The sequence below is a fragment of the Gopherus flavomarginatus genome, chromosome 4 (assembly GCF_025201925.1).
Source record: "Gopherus flavomarginatus isolate rGopFla2 chromosome 4, rGopFla2.mat.asm, whole genome shotgun sequence".
Taxonomy (NCBI): domain Eukaryota; kingdom Metazoa; phylum Chordata; order Testudines; family Testudinidae; genus Gopherus; species Gopherus flavomarginatus.
In genome coordinates, this window is record NC_066620.1 from 194,695,532 (window position 1) to 194,716,589 (window position 21,058).

General features: G+C 43.9%; 1 protein-coding gene and 1 non-coding gene across 2 annotated transcripts; one reads left to right on the forward strand and one right to left on the reverse strand.

Moving 5' to 3' along the window:
- Nucleotides 1–1,261: 1,261 nt before the first annotated feature.
- Nucleotides 1,262–13,172, reverse strand: NT5C1B (5'-nucleotidase, cytosolic IB). The gene is made up of 6 exons (XM_050950998.1): nt 12,837–13,172; nt 12,204–12,371; nt 5,865–5,994; nt 4,506–4,628; nt 3,550–3,734; nt 1,262–2,041 (listed from the first exon to the last, which is right to left on the reverse strand). Exons 1-6 carry the CDS (start codon nt 12,996–12,998, stop codon nt 1,679–1,681), a joined length of 1,131 nt encoding a protein of 376 aa, XP_050806955.1. The 5' UTR covers nt 12,999–13,172; the 3' UTR covers nt 1,262–1,678.
- A 4,543-nt stretch (nt 13,173–17,715) lies between these two features.
- LOC127050392 (U2 spliceosomal RNA) lies at nt 17,716–17,903 on the forward strand. The gene has a single exon (XR_007774208.1). It is a non-coding gene; the product is annotated as a U2 spliceosomal RNA (small nuclear RNA).
- Nucleotides 17,904–21,058: the final 3,155 nt, after the last annotated feature.

Here is a 21,058-nt window from a genome sequence, read left to right on the forward strand (position 1 = left end):
AATTTTCAAAAGCTTACACGGGATTGCAACCTGACTCCTTGTTGATGAGTTCTTTACTAAATTCTCAGGCAGATTTAAAAAATATGCTTCAAACTGTTGCAGAATATTCCAAAAAATACATTATCATTTTATTTTTGATTCTGTAATGGACAATGGGCAAGTCTATCCCATTAGAGAAGATGCCAAACAAATACTTGGGATGTGCCCATTCAATCACAGAGCTATACAAAACCAAACCAGATACCAGGATATTTCCTTTGCTTAGATATTAAAGAAAACTGTAAACACAGCCTTTGCTATCTACAGAAAACTTAATCAGCAATCTTCATACCTCATGGCTTCAATCACTGTGGACAGTATTTTTAAAAGTAGCCTCTGAGTCTGTCTTTTTTTTTTTTTTAAACACTCAACTTGAAATGAATTGAACCTGATTTTCAAAGATGCTATACACACCCAGCTGAGTTGTGTGTGCTCAGCACTTTAGAGAATCAGCTGCCAAGGTGTCAGGATGGGCATCCAAAATCTGAGACATACAAAATCTGAGACCCCTTTTCAAAATTTTGGACTAAATGTGTCCTGAGATTTAAAGTCAATCCCCTGTGGTTTGCATTCAGAAACTTTATAAAGTGTGTGAAGAGGAACCTCCTTTGGAAGGATGAAATAGAATTTGTGCTAACTTTATCTCAACTACCATGTGTTCTTGCAAATCTTATATTGCTGACATGTTGCAACATGTATCTGACATATCTGAAGGTAAACCTGCATAACTAAAACATCAAAAAACAGAACCTTCAGTGTCAGTTTAGAGTCTGACTACTGATGAACAAATGTATAACATAGTAAAAACAGAAGGATCTTTTTTACATTTTTCTCCTCACACACTTTAGTGCTCAAGATTGGTAAAGGACTGACAGCTCTGGAGAAAATGTCCTCCATCTACAGATCAACACAAACAGAGGCATTGCAAGCCTGCTAACTATGCTCTGACCAACACGCTGCATGTTCTAGATGGGAAGGTGCATGGTGTGGATAATTCCCTTTTCCATACCTACTCATTCCTTGGTCCTCTGCTCAGCTTATCAACAATGGTGCAAATGAACATTAATGTGGTGTTGAAGTGGACACTGGTCGACCAGAAACTGAACTGAGGTAACCAAACTCATTTCACATAGGCCTCAGAAGAGCCATAACTTCTGAGTGATCCTTGTTGAGGAAAAAAAAGTCTCCCCACCCCCACCCCCAACACAGAAAAATGGCAATGTTCTGCAAAGTCAGCTTTATTTGAGTAGGAAAAATAGTTGAGAAAAATAAAGGGTTCCTGTAAACACAAGGCCAAACAAACTAACAGTTTCCACTGGAATTACAAATCACCCATACAGATCAAAGATTCATGATGACACAATCACTGGCCACATATTTAGCAAACTGACCCTGAATAGGTAAACATACTCGCACCACATTTTTGGTCTTTTTAAAAATAACCTGTAAACCAAAAAGTGTTCAAGAGAGTACTATTAAAAAAAAACTATTAAAAACAAGCTTTCATTAAAAATATTTCCTTTTAAAACTTATTTAGCCTGGAAGGTCAAATCTTTAAACATGCTCCTTATAATACACAAATGTAGAGTTTTCAGACTTAACTATTTATGTGTTAGGGGCTGTCTAAGTTAAAGGGAAGCTATTTTTTAACAGTGTCATCTTTAGGTTTGGATTTGTTGTACTTCTGACCAATGCCATAAGGTACATGTGCTGCTACAGTACCCAGTTGTTGTGCTCCTTCAATGTGAAACATCTGATCATCAAAGAAAATATGAGGCCGTATTTTCACCAAAATTGGTCCTTTAGGAGCTCCTGCAAGGAAAAGTGCCTCATCAATCTCCAAACCCCAGCTACGGAGAGTCTTCAGCACTCTGGCTCCAGAACTTGCGGCACTTCTAGCTGTGACGAGGTAGGTCCTTATAGGACAATCTAATCGTTCGTCTTTTGCATAAAATTTCTTCTGCAGCTTCCCTAAGTCTTCAAGAAAACCTTTCAAGGGACCCTAGGTATAAAATATCAGAAACACGTTTAATGTTTTTCCACTTCTCCCACAAACATCTCTGTACTTTCTTCCATGCTGGTCCTTATGTATAGAACTCCTTTCATGATCCATAAGGCCACCACCTTCTCTTCCTTGGAACCCTTTCTCAACAGAATGCCTACAAAGAAAACCAACCAGCAAGTGACAGCTTGGCTGGCTGGGGCAGCTGCTGAGTGCTGATACCTATTTGCATAACAGAATACCCTCCCATCACAAAGTATATTTGTATATAATAATTTCTATATATTTCAGTGCATCCCTCTTAATCTCTTTGTACGTTTCCTGTCTTCTTAGGTTGTATGATCTTTGGGGCAGGGATCTTGTAAATCTATATTTCTCTACAGTGCCTAATTCAGAGGGGTCTTGACTCTGACTGGGGCTGGAAAGCACTAATACACAGGTATATTTTCTGTCCAGAGTTCATGAAATGAAAAACATACCTTTTGCTTTTTAATGACACCTTATTCTGTTCTCATACTGATTTTTTACACTCGTGTAACTACACTGACTTCTGTGGAGTTCCTTCAGATTTACACCAGTTTGAGTGACAGAAGGATGAAACCCAAAATTGAAAACAAAAACTATTTTGGGTCAAACTCACACCGAGTACCTACAATTCCCATTGCTTTCAAAGATCAGGCCCTTATTCTGATTTATACCAGTGTAAATGGAAGTAAAATTGGTTTAAGTTGATTCTAACATGTTTGCATTCCTGGACAAACATCATAATTCTGTTTGACAATGAACATAAATATTACACTTGGACCATTCTGGCATTTGAAACAAATGCCAACTCTTTATTAATATGTTATTGAGAGATGTACAATAGCTGTTCCATATGACAATAAAAAGTGGAACAAAGTATGAATGGATATTACATTCCAAGCCCAGACATGTGCATTCTGTTACATGCACAGAGGGCAACAAAGGATCACAAATACTGACTAAACGTTTCAGAGTAGTATGTTTGGGAGTGGGGCTGAATGTTATGAATGGATATAGGATGCCACGTTCACCTCACTTAGGACCAGACCCAAAGTCCATTGAAATCAATAGTAATCTTTTTCAATGAATTCAGTGGACTTTGGATCAGACCTCTAGGGGATGATTAAGTGAAAATACCTCTAGAGGTAGCTACAAGGACCTCATGTTCTTACTCATGCAATATTCCCAATGAAATGGGAGTCCCGTGTAAGGACTGCAGGATCAGGCACTTAAATATCAAACATGCATTCTAATGACTGTCTGTGAAAAAGGAAATCCAAGCAGGTATAATGCAATTGATGTTACAATTAAAAGGTTCTTTGAATCACAAAAAAAAAAAAAAAAAATCCCTGAAGAACAAGACACATTAATGTATAAACTTAAGAGAAAAACAATGTACACATACGAAAAACAAAATTAAAGTACCAACTGCAATTGAAGCAATAAAAAAGCGAAGTTGTCTCAACAGTTCAAGAAGCAGATACCTGTGCAAGGGGCTTATTCTCATTCATCTGTTCGTGTTCAAAAAATCTATCTAATCCATGCTCTTTGACGATCTGCTCTGACTCGTCAGAAAAGATAACAGCATCCCCATCAAACGCCACCCTCAGCTGCTTATCACAGTAAGGTATGTCTTTATTTGCAGTGAACATTGTAGCAGATGCAATACCTGAAAACACATCGGAAGCTCAGTTAGCAGTTTCCAGTGGACTCACTAGTATTAATTGTTATTGCAGTGGCACAGACACAGAATGGGTACAAAACTTCACTGCCCAGAGGCACTTACAGTCTAAGGCCCTGACCCCGGATATATTTATGCATAGAAGTAACTTTATATATGCAAGCAGTCCCATTGATTTAAGTGAGATTATTCTCATGCATAGTTACTTTCAGTCATAAGTGTTTGCAGGATTGGACCCTGAGTCACACTGAAGATAAGAAATAGTGGGAAATTCTGAGGACAATATTTACTCCAGCTTTATTTATTTATTTTTATTTTAAGCTCACTCTCTTCTTTCAAATGTTGCAGTGGACAAGGCACTGGATGTTGGCTAATTTTTGGCATCAGAGAAAAGGTGACGTCAGGAGGAATTTGAGTGAGACAGTAGGGAGAACTGGTACACTGGTGGTCATGCAAGGGAGAGGGGCAGCATGGATTAAGACATGGAGCTGGGAGCAAGAGATAAAGAAACGGATTGGTTAGGCTGGCATTACTGACACAGTGCAGGGGGCAAAGTGGGGCATTATAAGAAACAAGATCCAAGCAGAAGGATAATAATCATTAAATAAAACCAGTGACTAGTTAATATTACATATATGTACTGGACTCCATATTTACTAAAATATTTCCATCTCCTGTGGAAAAGATATGTGCAATTATTGAGTTCATGTGATAACAGGCTTAAGTGAGAAATAAACCAAGGTAAGAGCCAATCCAAACCTGCTTCTATAGCTTCTTGGACTTTTTCAGAGTCAGCAGAAAGGTATAAGTTGGTAAGATATGCTGTTAGGTAACCAATAGGGCTTTCTCCACCAGTCATACAGAAGCGTTCAATTGATAAACCTAAAAACAGGCACGAATATCTCAGATACAGAAGAAACAAACAATATATGACAAGGTGCAACCCTGCTGTGTTTTTGTCCTAACACAAACAAAATACAGTTACGACCTGAACAGAATAAAATGTATGAAACCCTGATGTACATTTGTCCCGATTTCTTACTGAGCAAAAGCTACTTTCCCGACTTCCTCTGAAACATGGGGTCATCTGGAGTTGGGATACCATCTTAGATGCACTCATGATCTACTTTGGCATGACCACTCTTGCAGTCACATGTTGGAAACAGGCGGCTCCAGGCATTTTGCCGCCCCAAGCACGGCAGGCAGGTTGCCTTCAGCGGCTTGCCTGGGGAGGGCCTGCTGGTCCTGCGGCTTCGGCGGACCTCTCGCAGACACACCTGTGGGAGGTCCGCCGAAGCTGCGGGACCAGCGGACCCTTCGCAGGCAAGCCTGCGGGAGTTCCGCCGAAGCCGCGGGACCAGCGGACCCTCTGCAGGCAAGCCGCTAAAGGCAGCCTGCCTGCTGCCCTCGCGGCGACCGGCAGAGCGCCCCCAATAGCTTGCCATCCCAGGCACGCACTTGGCGTGCTGGGGCTTGGAGCCGCCCCGGTTGGAAGGACTGAAACTTAACTTATGAATCTTGAGAGGGACATAGTGGCCAGATCTTCAGCTAAGGACTTCCTCTATGTCCTTCTGAAGACTTCCAGTTTTACAAAGTGACTATTCAGAGTCAATGGAGTGACACTAATTTACATCAGCTGAGCAGCTGACACTCTAGTCCTACAAGAAGAATCTTATTTTTCAATTAATGTTAAACTTTTAAAGAAGTTTTCCATGTTCAGTAGTAGTCTGACTTTTGACAACTTTAAGAGGTTTAACTTGCCCACAATGTTTGATCATTTCTTATCCCCCAAGAATCCCCCCCTACTTCCCAAATCCCTCTGAGACAGCTTAGTGATTGCAAGTTTAGAGGGAAAAACACAAAATAAAGAAACATTCAAGGATTTTTTCTTAGAAATTGAGAATCAGACTTGACAAGTTAAACCTAGAGCTTTGGGCCAAGTCCTGTTTAACACACTCTCACTTGTTCTGACACACACAAATAAACATCATTTACCTAGCAATGGGTATCTGTATCAAAGGAACTGCCCATTCCAGGGTCAGAGCACATAAACTGAAAATGCTTCAGTTTACAGCCTGGCAGCAAGCAGCTCTTCAGAATGTTATTTATTTTACTTACCATAGTGATTGATGCTGTTTATGAGTCTCACTCCCACTTGAGCATGGTTATTAGTCATCAGAACAATATCAAATAGCTCTTCATCATTAGGGTACAGCTCACGAAGCCGGGCATTGACCTGTTCTAGTGCCTGCAGGTTAGAAACATTGATGTGCATAAACAAGCTGCATATGCATCCTCTCAATCAGAGTAATTTTGGTTATACACATGGGCCCTGCCTTGAAGAAGAATGTGAAAAGCAGTTTGGCAGTTTAAACTTGCAAAACTTGTTTTATTCATTTCTCTTCTTCACCTCACAGCAACTATTTTCTGGGACTTGTTATAAGAGAAGCAAATAAGCAGTTGTCTTTTGATGAAAGTACAGAATTCAACTTTATAATGAAGTTCTTTTTACCTGGGACACCTATCATCACCTAAAATAAATCTGTAAAGGTACTATGCACCACCAAAGGTCTTTTAGTTTTCAGATGAACTGTGGAATATAATCTTTCTAGATTCTGAAGGCTGAAGTACATTTGTTTTACAATGATCTGTATTTGACTGGAATTTTTCCTGGTTTTGGATAATGGGATTTCTCCAGGAGCCAAAAGATTATTTTTTTCCAGACCTGTACAGCTGTTTGTAGATGGTACCTGTTAATACTTTTTGGTAATCCTTTATGAAATTTTGTTAACGGATACAGGTATTGAGAGACACTTTTTAAACTCAACATCTAAATTGCTCCTGCAAAATTCACAAGCATGCATAAAGTGCCTTTATACATGTGATTACAAATGCAGGTTTGGTGCAGACACTATTTAGGAAGGCAGGATTGACAATTTGTCCCTAAATAATGAGCATTAAATCCTGCCTCATCCAGTACCTATTTCCCTTGGATGTTCTTCATCCAAGTAGTAAGTTGGATTGATCCTGGTTAACCTAGGGCAGTGGTTCTCAAACTATGGGGCGGACCTCCCAAGGAAGGCAGAGCAATGTGTCAAAGGAGGTGAGAGCTGTGTGTTTTTGGGTTTTTTTTTTTTGAAGAGCTCTGTCAGCCTTGGGTAGCTGGCCCCTGCAGAAGGGCCCTGACACCCGGGCTCGGAGTCTCCTCCTCTCCCACTCAATCCCTCACTAGGAGGCAACCTGGGCTCAGGTTTCCTTCCCTGCTCCCCAAACCCGCACCTGGAGGCGGCGGGATTCCATTTGTCAGCCCTGGGATGGCAGCAGCAGCAGAGAAATAAGGGTGGCAAAGGGGTGCTAAGTCTGCTGTGAAAAGTGATATTGACAAATATCACTTTTCATGTTGCTTCCCTTAGTTCTGTGCTGCTGCTGGCACGGCGCTGCCTTCAGAGCCGGGTGGTGGTATATGTTCTTGACGGGTGGGAATGTAAACAGCTACATACACAAAGAAGGGGGCCCGATCAAATAAGTTTGAGAACCAGTGACCAAGGGTATCAGAAAAGATAAAGGAACAAGATGGTGCTTTTAAAAACCAGATCACTTATTTAGGTGCTTAAATGTACTCTTAATAGCCGACCTTTAGGAACTTAGCTTTGAAATTCTTGGCCTTGTTGTGTGGACGATGCTTAGGAAAGCTCTAGGTGACAGCCATCTATAAACCTACAGAGAGATCCTATTCATAAAGAAAGGGTAAGACTCCCTGTGTTCCCTTTCCCACCTTGTGTCCACGAGCCTGTAGTATTCCAGTACACTGGTATTTATTGAAGGGACGAGGCGAGTGAGGTAATATCATGCTTTCGCTTTATGGGACACTTTTCACAAAGCAGTCACTCTATATCTGACCTATCAGTCCTCATCCTCAAAGAAAACCTGCACAACACTTTTAAAAGAGAAGCCTGGTAGCTAAAATTCATAACTTTGCTAGACACTAAAAATCATGGTCTTAATAATTAAGACACTGGATTTATGACTTCTTACAACAATCTGTCACCCCCTAATGCCTTTCATGTCCTATGATTACAGGGGTATTAACTTCATCCTGAATGGTCCCTTACAATAAGTGCTAACTACGTATACTAAATTATCTGTTCAATCTTGTATTTAGCTATGTCATTCTCAGTACCTTTCCCAGACCTGAAGAAGAGCTCTGTGTAGTTTGAAAGCATATCTCTCTCACCAACAGAAGTTTGTCCAGTAAAAGATATTATCTCACCCACCTTGTCTCTCTAATATCCTGGGACCCACAAGGCTACAACAACACTGCATATTCACTGAAATATCAGATAAGAGGATACGTTTACTGTACAGGGTGATATGTTAGTGTATTGGCTACTGTAATTCATCATGTTTTTATTTTTTTAATTATCTAGTACACACTCCCAAGCACCTTATGGATACAGCAAGTTATAAGATTATGTCTATTACAATGACTGTGTTGACCACACTTATTTTTACTGCAACCTTCTTGAAATTTAAAGAAACTGTAAACAAAGCAAACCCACCATGGCCAGATCAGTTTCTGTAAGTCAGCTAGATTCCACTCATTTCAATGGAGTTATGTTGATTCACAACATTTGATGATTTGGCCCCAAAAGTCCAATCTGAAGGTAAACAGAAATCCCTTCTGAAGTGGCAGGTAATACTGTTCACCTGGAAAAGTTACTTTTGTGGACTTGAAAGCTTAATTGCTTTTTTAGTGAGAAACTCAAGGTTTTAGGATTGAAAGTCATCAAACTTTGACTGTTGTTCTACATTAATCTCTTTGGGGCAAGGGCTGTCTTGTTGTTCAGTTTGTACTGTTCCTAGCACAATGGGGTTCTGGTATGACTAGGCCTCCTAGGTGCTATCACAGGGGTCAGCAACCTTTCAGAAGTGGTGTGCCGAGTCTTCATTTATTCACTCTAATTTAAGGTTTCATGTGCCAGTAATACATTTTAACATTTTTAGAAGGTCCCTTTCTCTAAGTCTATAATCTATAATAAACTATTGTTGTATGTAAAATAAATAAGGTTTTTAAAAATGTTTAAGAAGCTTAATTTAAAATTAAATTAAAATGCAGAGTCCCCTGGACCAGTGGCCAGGACCGTGTGAGTGCCACTGAAAATCAGTTTGTGTGCCGCCTTTGGCACACATGCTATAGGTTGCCTACCCCTGTGCTCTTATAATACAAACAACAAATTAAAATAACAACATATTAAAGCTTTCCCTTAAAGGAGTCTGTATACAGAGACGCTATTTAAGAACTATTCATTTCTGCATCTAAGTAGAAAATAATCCCTCATCAGACTTGAAATTTAGTGGCCTATGTGTTATGCAGGAGGTCAGACTAGTGACTGGATGATCCAATGGCCCCTTCTGGCCTCAGGGACTGAAACCTGCAGAAAACAATCCCACATCACCCAACCATGTATATAATATGTTACGGTTTAATATTTAAAAAAATATTGTGAGCACATTCCAATCCAATTGTCCTTAAAAAAATTATAAATAGTGCACAAATGATTAAATCTAAAGAGCCTATTTTATGGCTCTAACAGCCTGAACTGCACTGGAATGAGTGAAGAAGGTATACTACCTAAAAACTAGGATTTTCAAATAAGCCTGTGGGAGTAGGGCAGTCAAATCCTATTGAAATTCATTGGGAATTGGGCAGCTAACTCTTAGGCTCTTTTGAAAACACATTCTGCTTGTGGAGGGTAGTGGAAGCATGCTCGTACCCATACAGAGTAGTTACTATACTTGAAAATGGTGTAGCACATGTTCCATCCACTGTAACCCTGTTGGTGTGTAAGAGGGGTGTTTTCATTGCCCTGCTTCCATCCTACCCAAGCACCCCCTTGATAAGGTGCTGAGCGCTGCTGGTGGTGTCTCCCTGTTGAACTTAGGAGACCACAGGTAATCGCATCACGGCTGTCACCTATTTCTTTTTTCCCCTCCACCCAGCACACTCATAATTTGATCATAAGTGGTAAAAAATGTTTAGGTATTCATAGCCTTTCTGAGGCTAGTCTTAAAACAATTAAAGTTAAGGGTCTATTTTAAATCCACATGGAAGTGCTATGTCATAGACTCTTCCTCCCAGCTAGTCTATTTAAGTACTGACAAACAGTAGATCTTCTCAGAAACTACTTTGGTGAGGCCTGTGAGGTGACAATTCCCTGAAGAACTAAAATGAACACTTTGGACCAAATATATATAACACTCAAGCAACCCCGCTGAAGTCTGTGTTTATTAGAAACAGTTAAATAACCAAGATGAAAGCATATTTTAAATATAGTTTACATCACTTAGGGCTGTTTACCTTTGGCATATCTCTTAGCTCACAGAATGAAAACAAAATAGTCAGTTTCACTCCTGCATATAGGCCCCTGAATCAGAGTCAGTTTCTTTGCCTTGTTCTCATTGCACCAGCAACGTTTGAAGCCAGTCATAAATGTTTTTATTTTTAAATAGTGCAAGGAATTCTATTAATCTTGAACCCACATCATTAGTCAGGCAAATTCTAATTGAAGTGAGTGAACAGAGTAAAAACTGAGGTGTTGTTTTATTGTGGGACAAGTGTTGTATCATGCCATGAAGTTCAAGAATTAATTTAGCAACTTGTACAAGGTCCTATGTAGGACTTGATCCAATCTGAAAAGCTTCACTTTCCTAACAATATTACATTCAAAAGCATAGGCAAGTATTTAAGCCTGCTCATGGTACATCTTAAGAACATAAGTACGGCTATACTGGGTCAGACCGAAGGTCCATCTAGCCCAGTCTCCTGTCTTCCCACAGTGGCCAATGCCAGGTGCCCTAGAGGTAATAAACGGAACAGGTAATCATCAAGTGATCCATCCCCTGTCGCCCATTCCCAGCTTCCGGCAAAGAGAGGCTAGGGACACCACCCCTGCCCATCCTGGCTAATAGCCATTGATGGACCTATTCTCCATGAATTTATCTAGATTTTTTTTTAATCATCTTCAAAAATACATACATCTTGCTCCCATCTCTATTGATTCTGACTTCTGCAATGTGGCCTATCTGCAGTCTCACAATAGTGGATGTTATTTTCTGAGATGCTTTGATATCAATCACAGGATCTTTCACCTTTTGACCATTTATTTCAGCTACTATATTCCTTGATAGGGTGTCAATATCCTCAACCTTAGTCATTCCACACTGAGTAAAGATCTTAAAATTTGGTTTTATAACTAACTAAAACTCATGTAAGTTTGGGGCAGTGATGCAGCTAGCATGGAACATTTGGTTGGGCCCCAACTTCAAGTGGGCTGGCAATGATGGAGGGGCTCAAGGAATTGGGGGGCCCGCCTCTGCCCAACCCCACCAGTCCAGCTGGCCTTGTGGAGAATGATGGATGCTCTGGCCAGGGGCCCTCCGGGGCCTCATGCATGCACCCAGCTCCAGGGGGAGATGCCACTCTCCAGTGCACGTAGCTCTTGGCACCCATCCCAGTTGCACTTCCCCACGTCAGGCCTGGCTCCCCGAGGTGGCAGGCCTACATTTTTTGATGCTTGTTGCCGCTGGACGGGCGGGTCACCCTCCTCCTGCTGTGGCGTGCACGGCGCACTCGCCAAGCGCTCTGCTGCTGTGTCAGTCCTGTCCCTCCCCTCTGGTCGAGCTGGGTGTGTGTGCACCCAGTGTGCAGTGTCTTGCAGGGCCAGCGATGGGGCCTGAGCAATGGGGGCTAGGGGTAGGCCTGGATGCTAAGTGGGTGGGCTGTGGCCTACCCAGGTCCACCTGTAGCTATGCCCTTGGTTTATCTGGGGCCTAAATTATCTGACAACTCCTTAAAAGGAAATGAACTTTCTGTCTGTATCATGACTCTGGTAGGCATTGATTCTATCCTCCCAACCACACCTTGTGTATGTAACCATTCTTTAATCTTTAGATTGTCAAGAAGCTATTAACTTCCTCCATGTAACCTGTGCCAGTTTTTCAGGAGGAAATACTACGTGATCTTAAACAGGCTTGTATCTTTACTGACTCAGGGAGGGGAGGACAGTAAAATTATTCTAAGTTATGTCAGTTGGGAGATAAAGAGAGCAAACGGAGATTACTCAATCAACTCGAACAGGCCACTAAGCCTGAAACCATTTTCCAGCAGCCTCACTGTATTCAGTATTAGACTCCTCCTCTTCCCCAAATTTGGGGTTGAGCTTTCAGCATCCTCCCTGGTGTGACATCCTGGAGTAGTTCCCCTCCCAGCACACAAACTTAGGAGCCATGTTGAGTGTATTTTTATGTGAGAAAAGGCTGCTGGCTGCATGATTATGTAAACGGATGTATTTACCAACCACTCTGGTTCTGGGGAAGGGTGGAGGCAGGCAGGAAACTCTGTGTAAGGCTGTTTGTGGAACAGAAAGCTTAGCTGAACTTTTAAATGGAGTGTCTTACCTTGACAAAATAGAAAGCTGGCCCGGGGTTCAGGGGGACGTTCTCGTTCTCCTCCTGGTACTTCACATAGGTTTCCACCCCTTCTTCTTCATAGATTTTCCTGTCTTTCACCATGTCAAAGAGAGCCCGGGAGGAGACTGCCACAGTGATGGCATTTTGAGGCTTAGGCTGTAGACAATGGAATGATGAGAGAGGGCAGGTGGGGTGGGTAGAGAGAGAGATGGGGGGAAAGTGACATACAGGGAGGAAAGGAGGAGGAGATGGAAGTGGGTGACACCCAGGAGAGGGAGGATGAGGAGGAGGATGCCACCCCAGGAGGAGAGGATGGGGGTGACACACAGGGAGGAGGATGGCACCCAGGGAGGAGAGGATGGGGGTGACACATGGGGAGGACAGCGTAGGTGTTGCAGGGTGATGTACCCAGGAAGGAGAGGGTGGGGATAGCACTCAGTGACCCAGGGAGGAAAAGACAGGGGTGGCACACGGGGAAGCCAGGCCCGGAGGCTGGATGGGAAGGATCGGCAGAGGGAGGCAGACAGGGCACGTATCAGAGAGAAGAGGAAGGAAACACACACAGCTGTTTATGAGCCCCGGAGAGCCGCCCCCCCTCCGCCGCCTACTGGCTGCACTCACCGGTCGGGGTCTCTTGGTGGAGACCAGGTTGTCGTAGAAAGCCTTGGCCGCTGCCCAGTCCTGCTCGGCGCCGACCGCCGCCGCCTGCTCCTGCGCCGGGGTGAGCTGGATGTTGCCGCAGGCCGAGCTGCTCGGCGACTTGTCCGAGCTGCAGGAGCTCATGGTGGCGGCTGGTGCCCGCGGCTGGTGCCTGTCGCTGCAGCCGGGCGGCGCGGGGGAGGAGCAGGATCCCTGCAGCGACACCGACACCGCGGGAGCGAGGTCAGCGCGGGGCGCAGCAGCCGCCTGTGGGCATCCCCGCCCCGCTGCTGCAGCCCTGGGGAAGTGATGACGGGCCTGGCCCTGCGCTGCCCTGCCCGGGACTCGCTGTGCCGCGCCCAGCCAGCCACTGCCCTTCCGCCTGCCGCCTGCGCCGGGCCTGCTGCCCGCCAGCCCGGGCCGCAACCCCCGAGCAGGCGCTACAGCCTGCGGGAAGCGGCGAGGGACCAGGGCAGCACCTCCCCCCCCCGACAGATACACATAACCTGGGGGGACCAGAGGCCAGAGCTACCCCTCCCCCCTACACACACACTGATACGCACAGTCGGGGGGGCGGTCAGGGCTGCAACAGCCCCCCACACACACACTGATATGGACAGTCGGGGGGGGCAGGGCTGCAACAGCCCCCCCCCCACACACACTGATATGGACAGTCGGGGGGGGGCAGGGCTGCAACAGCCCCCCTCCCCACACGCACACAGTTACACACAGCCTAGGGGGTAGGGACTGAGCTGCAAGCCCCTGTTACCCCCACCACATCCTGTGTCAGCTACACACAGCTTGAGGGAAGGAGAGAGGTCAGACTTGCAACCCCCACCCAGGCAGATACAAACGAGAGGGAACAGGGGCCAGGACTGCCACCCCCATATACACATAGCCTGGGGGACCAGAGGAGGGCTGCAACCAGGGCCGAATTTAGGGGAAGGTGTGCACCGGGGGTGCTGGGCTTTGGGGTGCACCAGGCTTGGTGTGCTGTAAGGTATTCAAAAGTTTAAGAAATTGGGGGGGACGGGGGACCGAAGACTCTTCTTCCTGGTGGCACCATTTGGTCTAGGGCTGGCCCTGGCTGTAACCCACACTCCATGACACACATACGTGGTGGTAGGGTGCGGGGGAGTGGGGGGACAGAGGCCAAAGCTGCAAGCATCACCACCAACTCAGAAAGACAGACACAGTGTGAGGGGAACGGAGACACACACACCCCCCCAAGGGGGAATGGGCCAGGACTGCCAACCTCCACCCATCCCTCAGAAAGACAGATGCACAAATAGCCTAGGAAGAACAGGGGCCAGAGCTGCACTCGCCCCCCTCCTCCAGCCACGCACACATGCACACGCACATAGAGATAATCTGGGGAGAATAGGGGCTAGATTGAAAATCCCAAACAGTAGCCACTGGAGTCAGTCACATCCTTATTACACTGGCTGCTTAAATTTAGAATCATAATAAATTATATTTAGTCACCTAATAAATAAATGGCTTTACTTTTAGAGAGGCCTACAGCTTCCATTGACTTGAATGAGAGTTGCTAGTGCCCAGCACCTTTGAAAATAAGGCTACTTTTAAAATGTGTATTTATCTGCCCAATTTCAGGCATCCATGCTTGAAAATTTGACCTTAACTTCTCATAGTTTCCCACCTTTACAAAGTACTGTGAGATCACTGGAAGAAATGAAGTGTGGGCCTGGCCCAAAGCCCACAGAAGTCAGTGGGTTTGGGATCAGGCCCTGAATACTAGCAAGTAAAAAGTATTAGTATCTTAAAAAAAGGGGAATGGATGGATCAAAGGAAATTCCCTTTCATAATTTGAAATGTTTCCTTACAGAAATATTATTTCAACATATAGCACTGGTTTATGACCGTAGCTGCTAGGCTGCTGGTGTTTGTTTGGGCTTGTTGTTAAGGAGAACAATGAAGAATTTGGAATATGGAAAAAATTATATGACCCGGCTCTTCCAGCTTGGATACTAACTAACTGCTGTTCACCTTAATGTCTCAAGTCTTAGTATGGACAGCCATTTAATATTATGTTATGGCTTCAGGCACTGATTTTATCAGCAGGATTAGAGACTTATTACTTGCACAACAGTTTAATTGCTTTAACATTAACTGCAGCAGAAAAATCTGAAGGTTTTCCCACTAGACTATGAGCAAAAGAACAATGATGTGTTCACTGTTCAAAAGTGGCTGGTTCTCAGTGGCTCAGTGAGTGATCAGTGGGGTCCAAATAACTTTGTTCATTAAATATACACAACATGTAAGGCCTAGTCACAAACACCCCTCCTCTCATTCCTGACGGCCCCCCCGGGACCCCTGCCCCATCCAATGACCCCTTCTCCCTGTCCCCTGACTGCCACTGGACCCCTGCCTCCCCATCCAACCCCTCCTCTCATTCCTGACTGCCCCCCTGGGACCCCTGCCTCCATTCAACCCCCGATCACCATCGACACCCCCACCCCCACCCCCTGACCACGACCCCGAACTCCCCTGCCCTCTATCCAAACCCCCCTGCTCCCTGCCCCCTTACCGTGCTGCCTGGAGCACTGGTGGCTGGTGGTGCTGCAGCTGTGCAGCCGGGTCAGGCCAGGATCTGCAGCTGCACTGCCCCAGGAGCCCACAGCCCCACTGCCCAGAGCATTGCCCTGGTGGTGAAGCGAGCGCCAGGCTCGCTGAGGCTGCAGGGAAGGGGGGACATCAGGGAAGGGGCCGGGGGCAAGTCTTCCAGGTCAGGAGCTCAGGGGCCAGGCAGGACGATTCCGGGGGCCGGATGTGGCCCGCGGGCCGTAATTTGCCCACCCCTGGGATAGTGCATTAGACTGGGACTCAGGAGACCTGGGTTCTATTGCTGGCTCTGCCATTGGCCTGCTGGATGGCCTTGGAAACTCTACCTCAGTTTCCCCCTCTGTAAAATAGTGATACCGATCTCCTTTGTAAAGCACTTTGAGATTTACTGATGAAAAAGTGCTGCATAAAAACAAGGTATTATTTATTGTTACTCTATTCCTATACATGAGCTGGAGTTTTTTTGTGGTAGCTGCCATCTTCTGCGCCAAAGTGTAAGCTTACATTGAAATATAAACCAGTTGATGGAGCTTTTGAGTTCCACTACTTTTTTCTTCTAATTTGACCCCTCAACGCAACGTTTTGTATTGCTGTTCTCACAAGTAAAATCAGAATTTATCACACCCATATTCAGTCAGTTAGTGATGAAGATCTCTTTTACCCTTTTCAAGTTACCAGAAAATATCAACAATTTCAACTCTGTTGCCTGAGTCAGTGATGCTGGGTCCTACCACTGAAGTGGTCTGGCTTCAGGGCCTTACACATCAAGCCATGACCTTCAAAATGCAAATTCAGTGGTGTCATCTGAAATATTTAATGGTGCCCTTAGAGTTCTGTTGAGGAGGAATGGGTTATTTCTCACTGCATCAAGTCTCTTGGGGAATCCAAGAACAGGAAAGCATTCAAAATTCAAATCCTTTGGTGGTTTCTCAGCCAGAAGTTCATAGAAGGGAATTTTCCAGTTTACCTGCAGTGTTTGTACTAGGGTTCTCTGCTAAAAAAAGAGCTGGAGCATTTGTGAGTCTGTCAACACTACAATGTAAGCTCATGCTTGAACCTGGTCTCAAACCTAACCCCTCTTACATCTATGCTACAATTGTGCTAAACCAGGGTTCAGACTCAGGGTCCCAGGAACCTGCAGGGCTGGAGGGTACAAACTTGATTTAAGCCAGGACCCAAGGTCCGATTCCTATTGCTTTGCACTGTAGACATAGCCCCACTTGACTTGGGTCCCAGGAGTCAGCCAGAAGTATCCCACAATTCCATGGGATGGCTTCCTCTCTCCCAACAATCTGTTATCTGCTATATTGAAAATAGAAGCCACCTCCACTTTGGGAATGGCAGCAGATCAGGTCAGCATTAACACATTCTCTTCTGATTATTGATCTGCAAGCACACTATGAGAGCCTCCTGGGTTTGCAAGGGAAATTTAACTGATCAAGCCTTTTGCAAATTGACTTGCTTCCTGGTAACGTGTTGGCAGTAAAGTTTTCCCACAGTGCACCACGGTCCTAGGGCTCAAGCAGCCACATTTTGGGGGCGGGAGTGCTAAGGACTCTGGGATATGTTTATTTTGACTTACGTCTGCACACTGCAGTGTGGATACCAGAGCTCTAGGTTCGAGCATGGTTTAGAAAAGACTTAACTTAGGGTTACAATATAATGTGGACACTCTATCCCTGGGTTCCCTAACACTGGTCAGCTGACTCGAGTCCCACTAACCTTGGGTTTACATTGCAGTGTAGGCACACCCTGTGAATGTGCTGTTAAAAAAAATTGTGTATTTCACAGTCTGTCACCACTGACAGGACAGAAAGAGAGGTCTCCTGCTTTTCAATACTGATCCTTGGTTGAAACTATTTTCCCATCAACTCATTAGGTGTCCCTGCCTAACAAGAAGGTTAAAATCAAAACCCCCGCATCCCAATCTGGGTCTATGCTGGTTATGTATCAGAGGGGTAGCCGTGTTAGTCTGGATCCGTAAAAGCAGCAAAGAGTCCTGTGGCACCTTATAGACTAACAGACGTTTTGGAGCATGAGCTTTCGTGGGTGAATACCCACTTAGTCGGATACCGACGGATACCGACGAAGTGGGTATTCACCCACGAAAGCTCATGCTCCAAAACGTCTGTTAGTCTATAAGGTGCCACAGGGCTCTTTGCTGCTTATGCTGGTTAAGTGATATGTATGTATCTCGTGATCCTTGTAACTGATACCTGTAATCCCTCATAACTCAACCTGGACCCCAGATGTACAGTACCTTCCTCTTAACTTGTGTATATTTAATTTTAAACATTAATACAAATTTTAAATCTGTTCTTATCATTTGAATATCTGATAATGTCCTTTATTTGAGGACTGTATATTAAATTGATTTTTGAAATAGGGGGATGGAATAGGAGCTTGCTCTGTCCACCCCATGCATCGACCTGGTATTGCAGTGCCTCCAGGAACAGTGCAAAGAAAAAAATAAGTTGTTTTTAAGGACAGTATTTCAGATTGTTTAGATTGAAGGTTCCACTGAAAATTCTGTTGCTTTTTCTTGGATCCACTCTTCTCTGGACCAGATATAAGAAGCTTCCCAACTTTAGAATTCTGGACCCAAAGGCAAGGAAGGGGCCTGAGATGGAACGATCAGTTTTATCTTCTAAATGGGTAGACCGTAAGAAATATTGCACATTGACAGATGATGCAAGGTAGCCAATATTCAGTCCTTAGAACATAAGGCGCTGATACACTGCAGAATGGACTCTGCAAGGACACTTCGTCTGTGTGATTGCACTGACTTAGCTACCAAAGATACCAGATGAATACAGGGCAATTTGATGCTTGGTAAATCTTCCAGTTTCATGCCATAAGGTGAGATGTTCTTGGAAGGAGCCTGGGAAAGGCTTTGGCCCAGGGCAGCAAGCCAGGACGTGGTGTTAGACATAGCTGGTGAGATACTACCAGATTCCTGGTCTGTGTCTAGAACCCCTATGCACTATGGTAATACACATAATAAATATAATTTCATCTGCTCCACCAGATTACCATTTTGGGTAAACCCAAGTGCTTTGTAGTTAATATAAACACTACTAAATGCAATTCTGCACTTAGAGCACTGATTTTTTTTTTAAATCATGAACACATTTCTATTAACAATATATTTTTTACATTTGTTCCACAAAACCTTCATTTGAATCCTAGTCTGCCTCTGTTCCTTTAATTGCATGCTTCTTCTTAATGCTGTCTTTTAAAGTGCCTGTATTCATGCATGCCACCTTTATGCTAAGTCAGTTGGTTAATGGCAGAGATACGCTATGATACATTCACATTTGCTCTGTGGAAATCTTTCAAACACTTCAAGGTATTTACCTTCCTCTTTCTTTTCATAAAGTTCTTCATACATCTGGTAATTATTAACGATGTTACAGCATAAATGATGGTTTGTGCCTCCCTCAGCCCATCCTTTCCATCCTCCCACCCCACCCCGCCCCGTCCCATCCCATCCCGCCTGGCCACCACTGCTCTTCTACGGAAATTGGAATGCTAAATTTGTGACATCACATTCCATTCTATGGCAACAGTTTGATGTCCTTTTTCCAGCTGTGTTCTACTATTAAAGTCTTTCTTTAACATTAAATTAATTAGCAATGGCCAGATGTATTACTTGGAAATAAAGATCTTGCGTGTTACCAGATGATGTCTCTCATGTCTGCCAGTAACTTGAAGCATGGATGACTCCAGTAGGGATGGCGGGATGGGAAGGAACTAAAGATGAGGCCAGGGTAGGAGCTGTCAAGTTTGAATGTGAGTGCCAACCTCAGGGCAGACTGTCAAGAAGCAGGGCACAAAACCCCAAACTGGTGGTAAGTTCTGTACTTAGATTTCACCAACCAAATAACAAGTGTGAACTCCTCAAGCAGCCTAACCATGGAGTCACAGACAATTACCTTGGGTACTTGGGTCTGTCTTGCCACCCAGGCGAACAAGCCTTTGTGTTCAATGGTCACTTACACCAAAAATCACAACAATATTCAGATTACAACCAGTCCCAAAGGACCAGTCTCTTACCCCAGGTCAATTGTTCCTTAGCTCTCTCACCAAAGACAACACTTGTAGCCAATCCTGTAATAAACTAACTAAAGATTTATTAACTAGGAAAAAGAAATGAGATCTATTTACAAAGTTAAAAGAGGTGAACATACACACACAGATGAGTTACTGTCTTAGGTTTCAAAAGATAATAGATCCTGTTATATACGCAAGCTCTGTATGTCCTTTAGGAACAATGTAAATTAAGCAGGTTGGGGATCCTTTACTTATGCTTAGAAATATTGCTCTCTCTGAATTCAAAGCAGCATAGTGATAATTTTTCTTAACAGGGATTTTTATTCCTTTCCCCCAGCGTTCAAGCTGTAATGGGACAAGGACTTGTACATGTCTCCTCTTCATGGGTGTAGGGGAAGCAATCAACAAACTCTTTTGTCCACTCATGTTCCACTATGGTTTGTCTGGTGTTCATGGGCCTTCATTTGTTGGAGAGGCTATGGTACATCTTGTGGTAAACTAGTATTTCACACTTGGTGATGCTTCTCTCCTGACTGGGGGTTTACAGTCTTAGCAAATAGATTTATAGTTACAGAACAAATATTTAAATATTACCTTATAGCGCGAAATACAGATATTATAAGCAAGATACTTGTAGCATCCTACAGGCATTTCATAAAGTCTAAATACTAAACACATTCTTATAATTCTAATCTCTATTTTAACATTACTAACACACAAGTGAGCCAGACTGGTTTCCAGCTATGAATTTGTCAGTGTTCAGTGAGGGCTAGGGGGCTGGACATGAGCTGGCACATGGTTTGCCAGCATCACAGAAACATTTGGTGCATGGGAGGCAAAGAACTTATATAAGTGAGATCTCCTTCCCATAAATAGCTCTATCAATCCCTGCAGCAGAAGTTTCCTCTCTCCTCTTTCACTTTGTTCAACATCCTGACTTTTCCCTAGTCCCCTAGAGAATTAGGCTCACGACATCAGCAGTGTATGCAGCCTTCTGGGGATTTTTGTTCCCTAGAAGTCTGCATATAATTTCTCCTGGAAAAAGCCCATATATATCATATCTTTATATCATTGAACTGTTTTCTTAACTTTTTGAACAAACATATCATGATTATTTAGGCTGAGCAAGGGATTGCACAAAACTATACTTCTTCAGAAGCAACCCAGGGAAAGAACTATGAATCAGAGTCAATATTTCCACTGTTCTCTAGGGGAGAAAAATGGTGTAGTTTATTTTTCCCTTGTGCCTGGCCAGTGAGTAGGGAGGAAAGGGAGCAGAACGTTGGCTCTTCCCACTCACCACCAGCTCCGGGCCCAGTTGCTCGAAGTGAGAAGCATTTAGCGCTAGGCTGGGACTACTATACGCACCTACCCAGGAGCCAAGATCCAAGTAGATTAACCAAAATGAAGAGGAGGTGGGGTAAGCAGGTCAGATGAGCAGAAACTAGCTACAAATATTTATATTCAGACATGCTGTCCAGAATTATCCCCCAGTGTAATTCCATCAATTTCAGTGAAGATATATTATAGAAAAATAAGCCATATGGATTTTTCATTTAGCTTTAGAA

What these genes read in the sequence shown, in the direction of transcription:
- NT5C1B (XM_050950998.1), bottom strand. Translation starts at nt 12,998, where the DNA reads ATGAGCTCCTGCAGCTCGGACAAGTCGCCGAGCAGCTCGGCCTGCGGC. An exon ending in AAACAGCATCAATCACTATG is followed by an intron (nt 4,629 to 5,864) that starts GTAAGTAAAATA and finishes GCCTGTTTTTAG; the next exon opens with GTTTATCAATTGAACGCTTC. An exon ending in CCAAGAAGCTATAGAAGCAG is followed by an intron (nt 3,735 to 4,505) that starts GTTTGGATTGGC and finishes ATGTGTTTTCAG; the next exon opens with GTATTGCATCTGCTACAATG.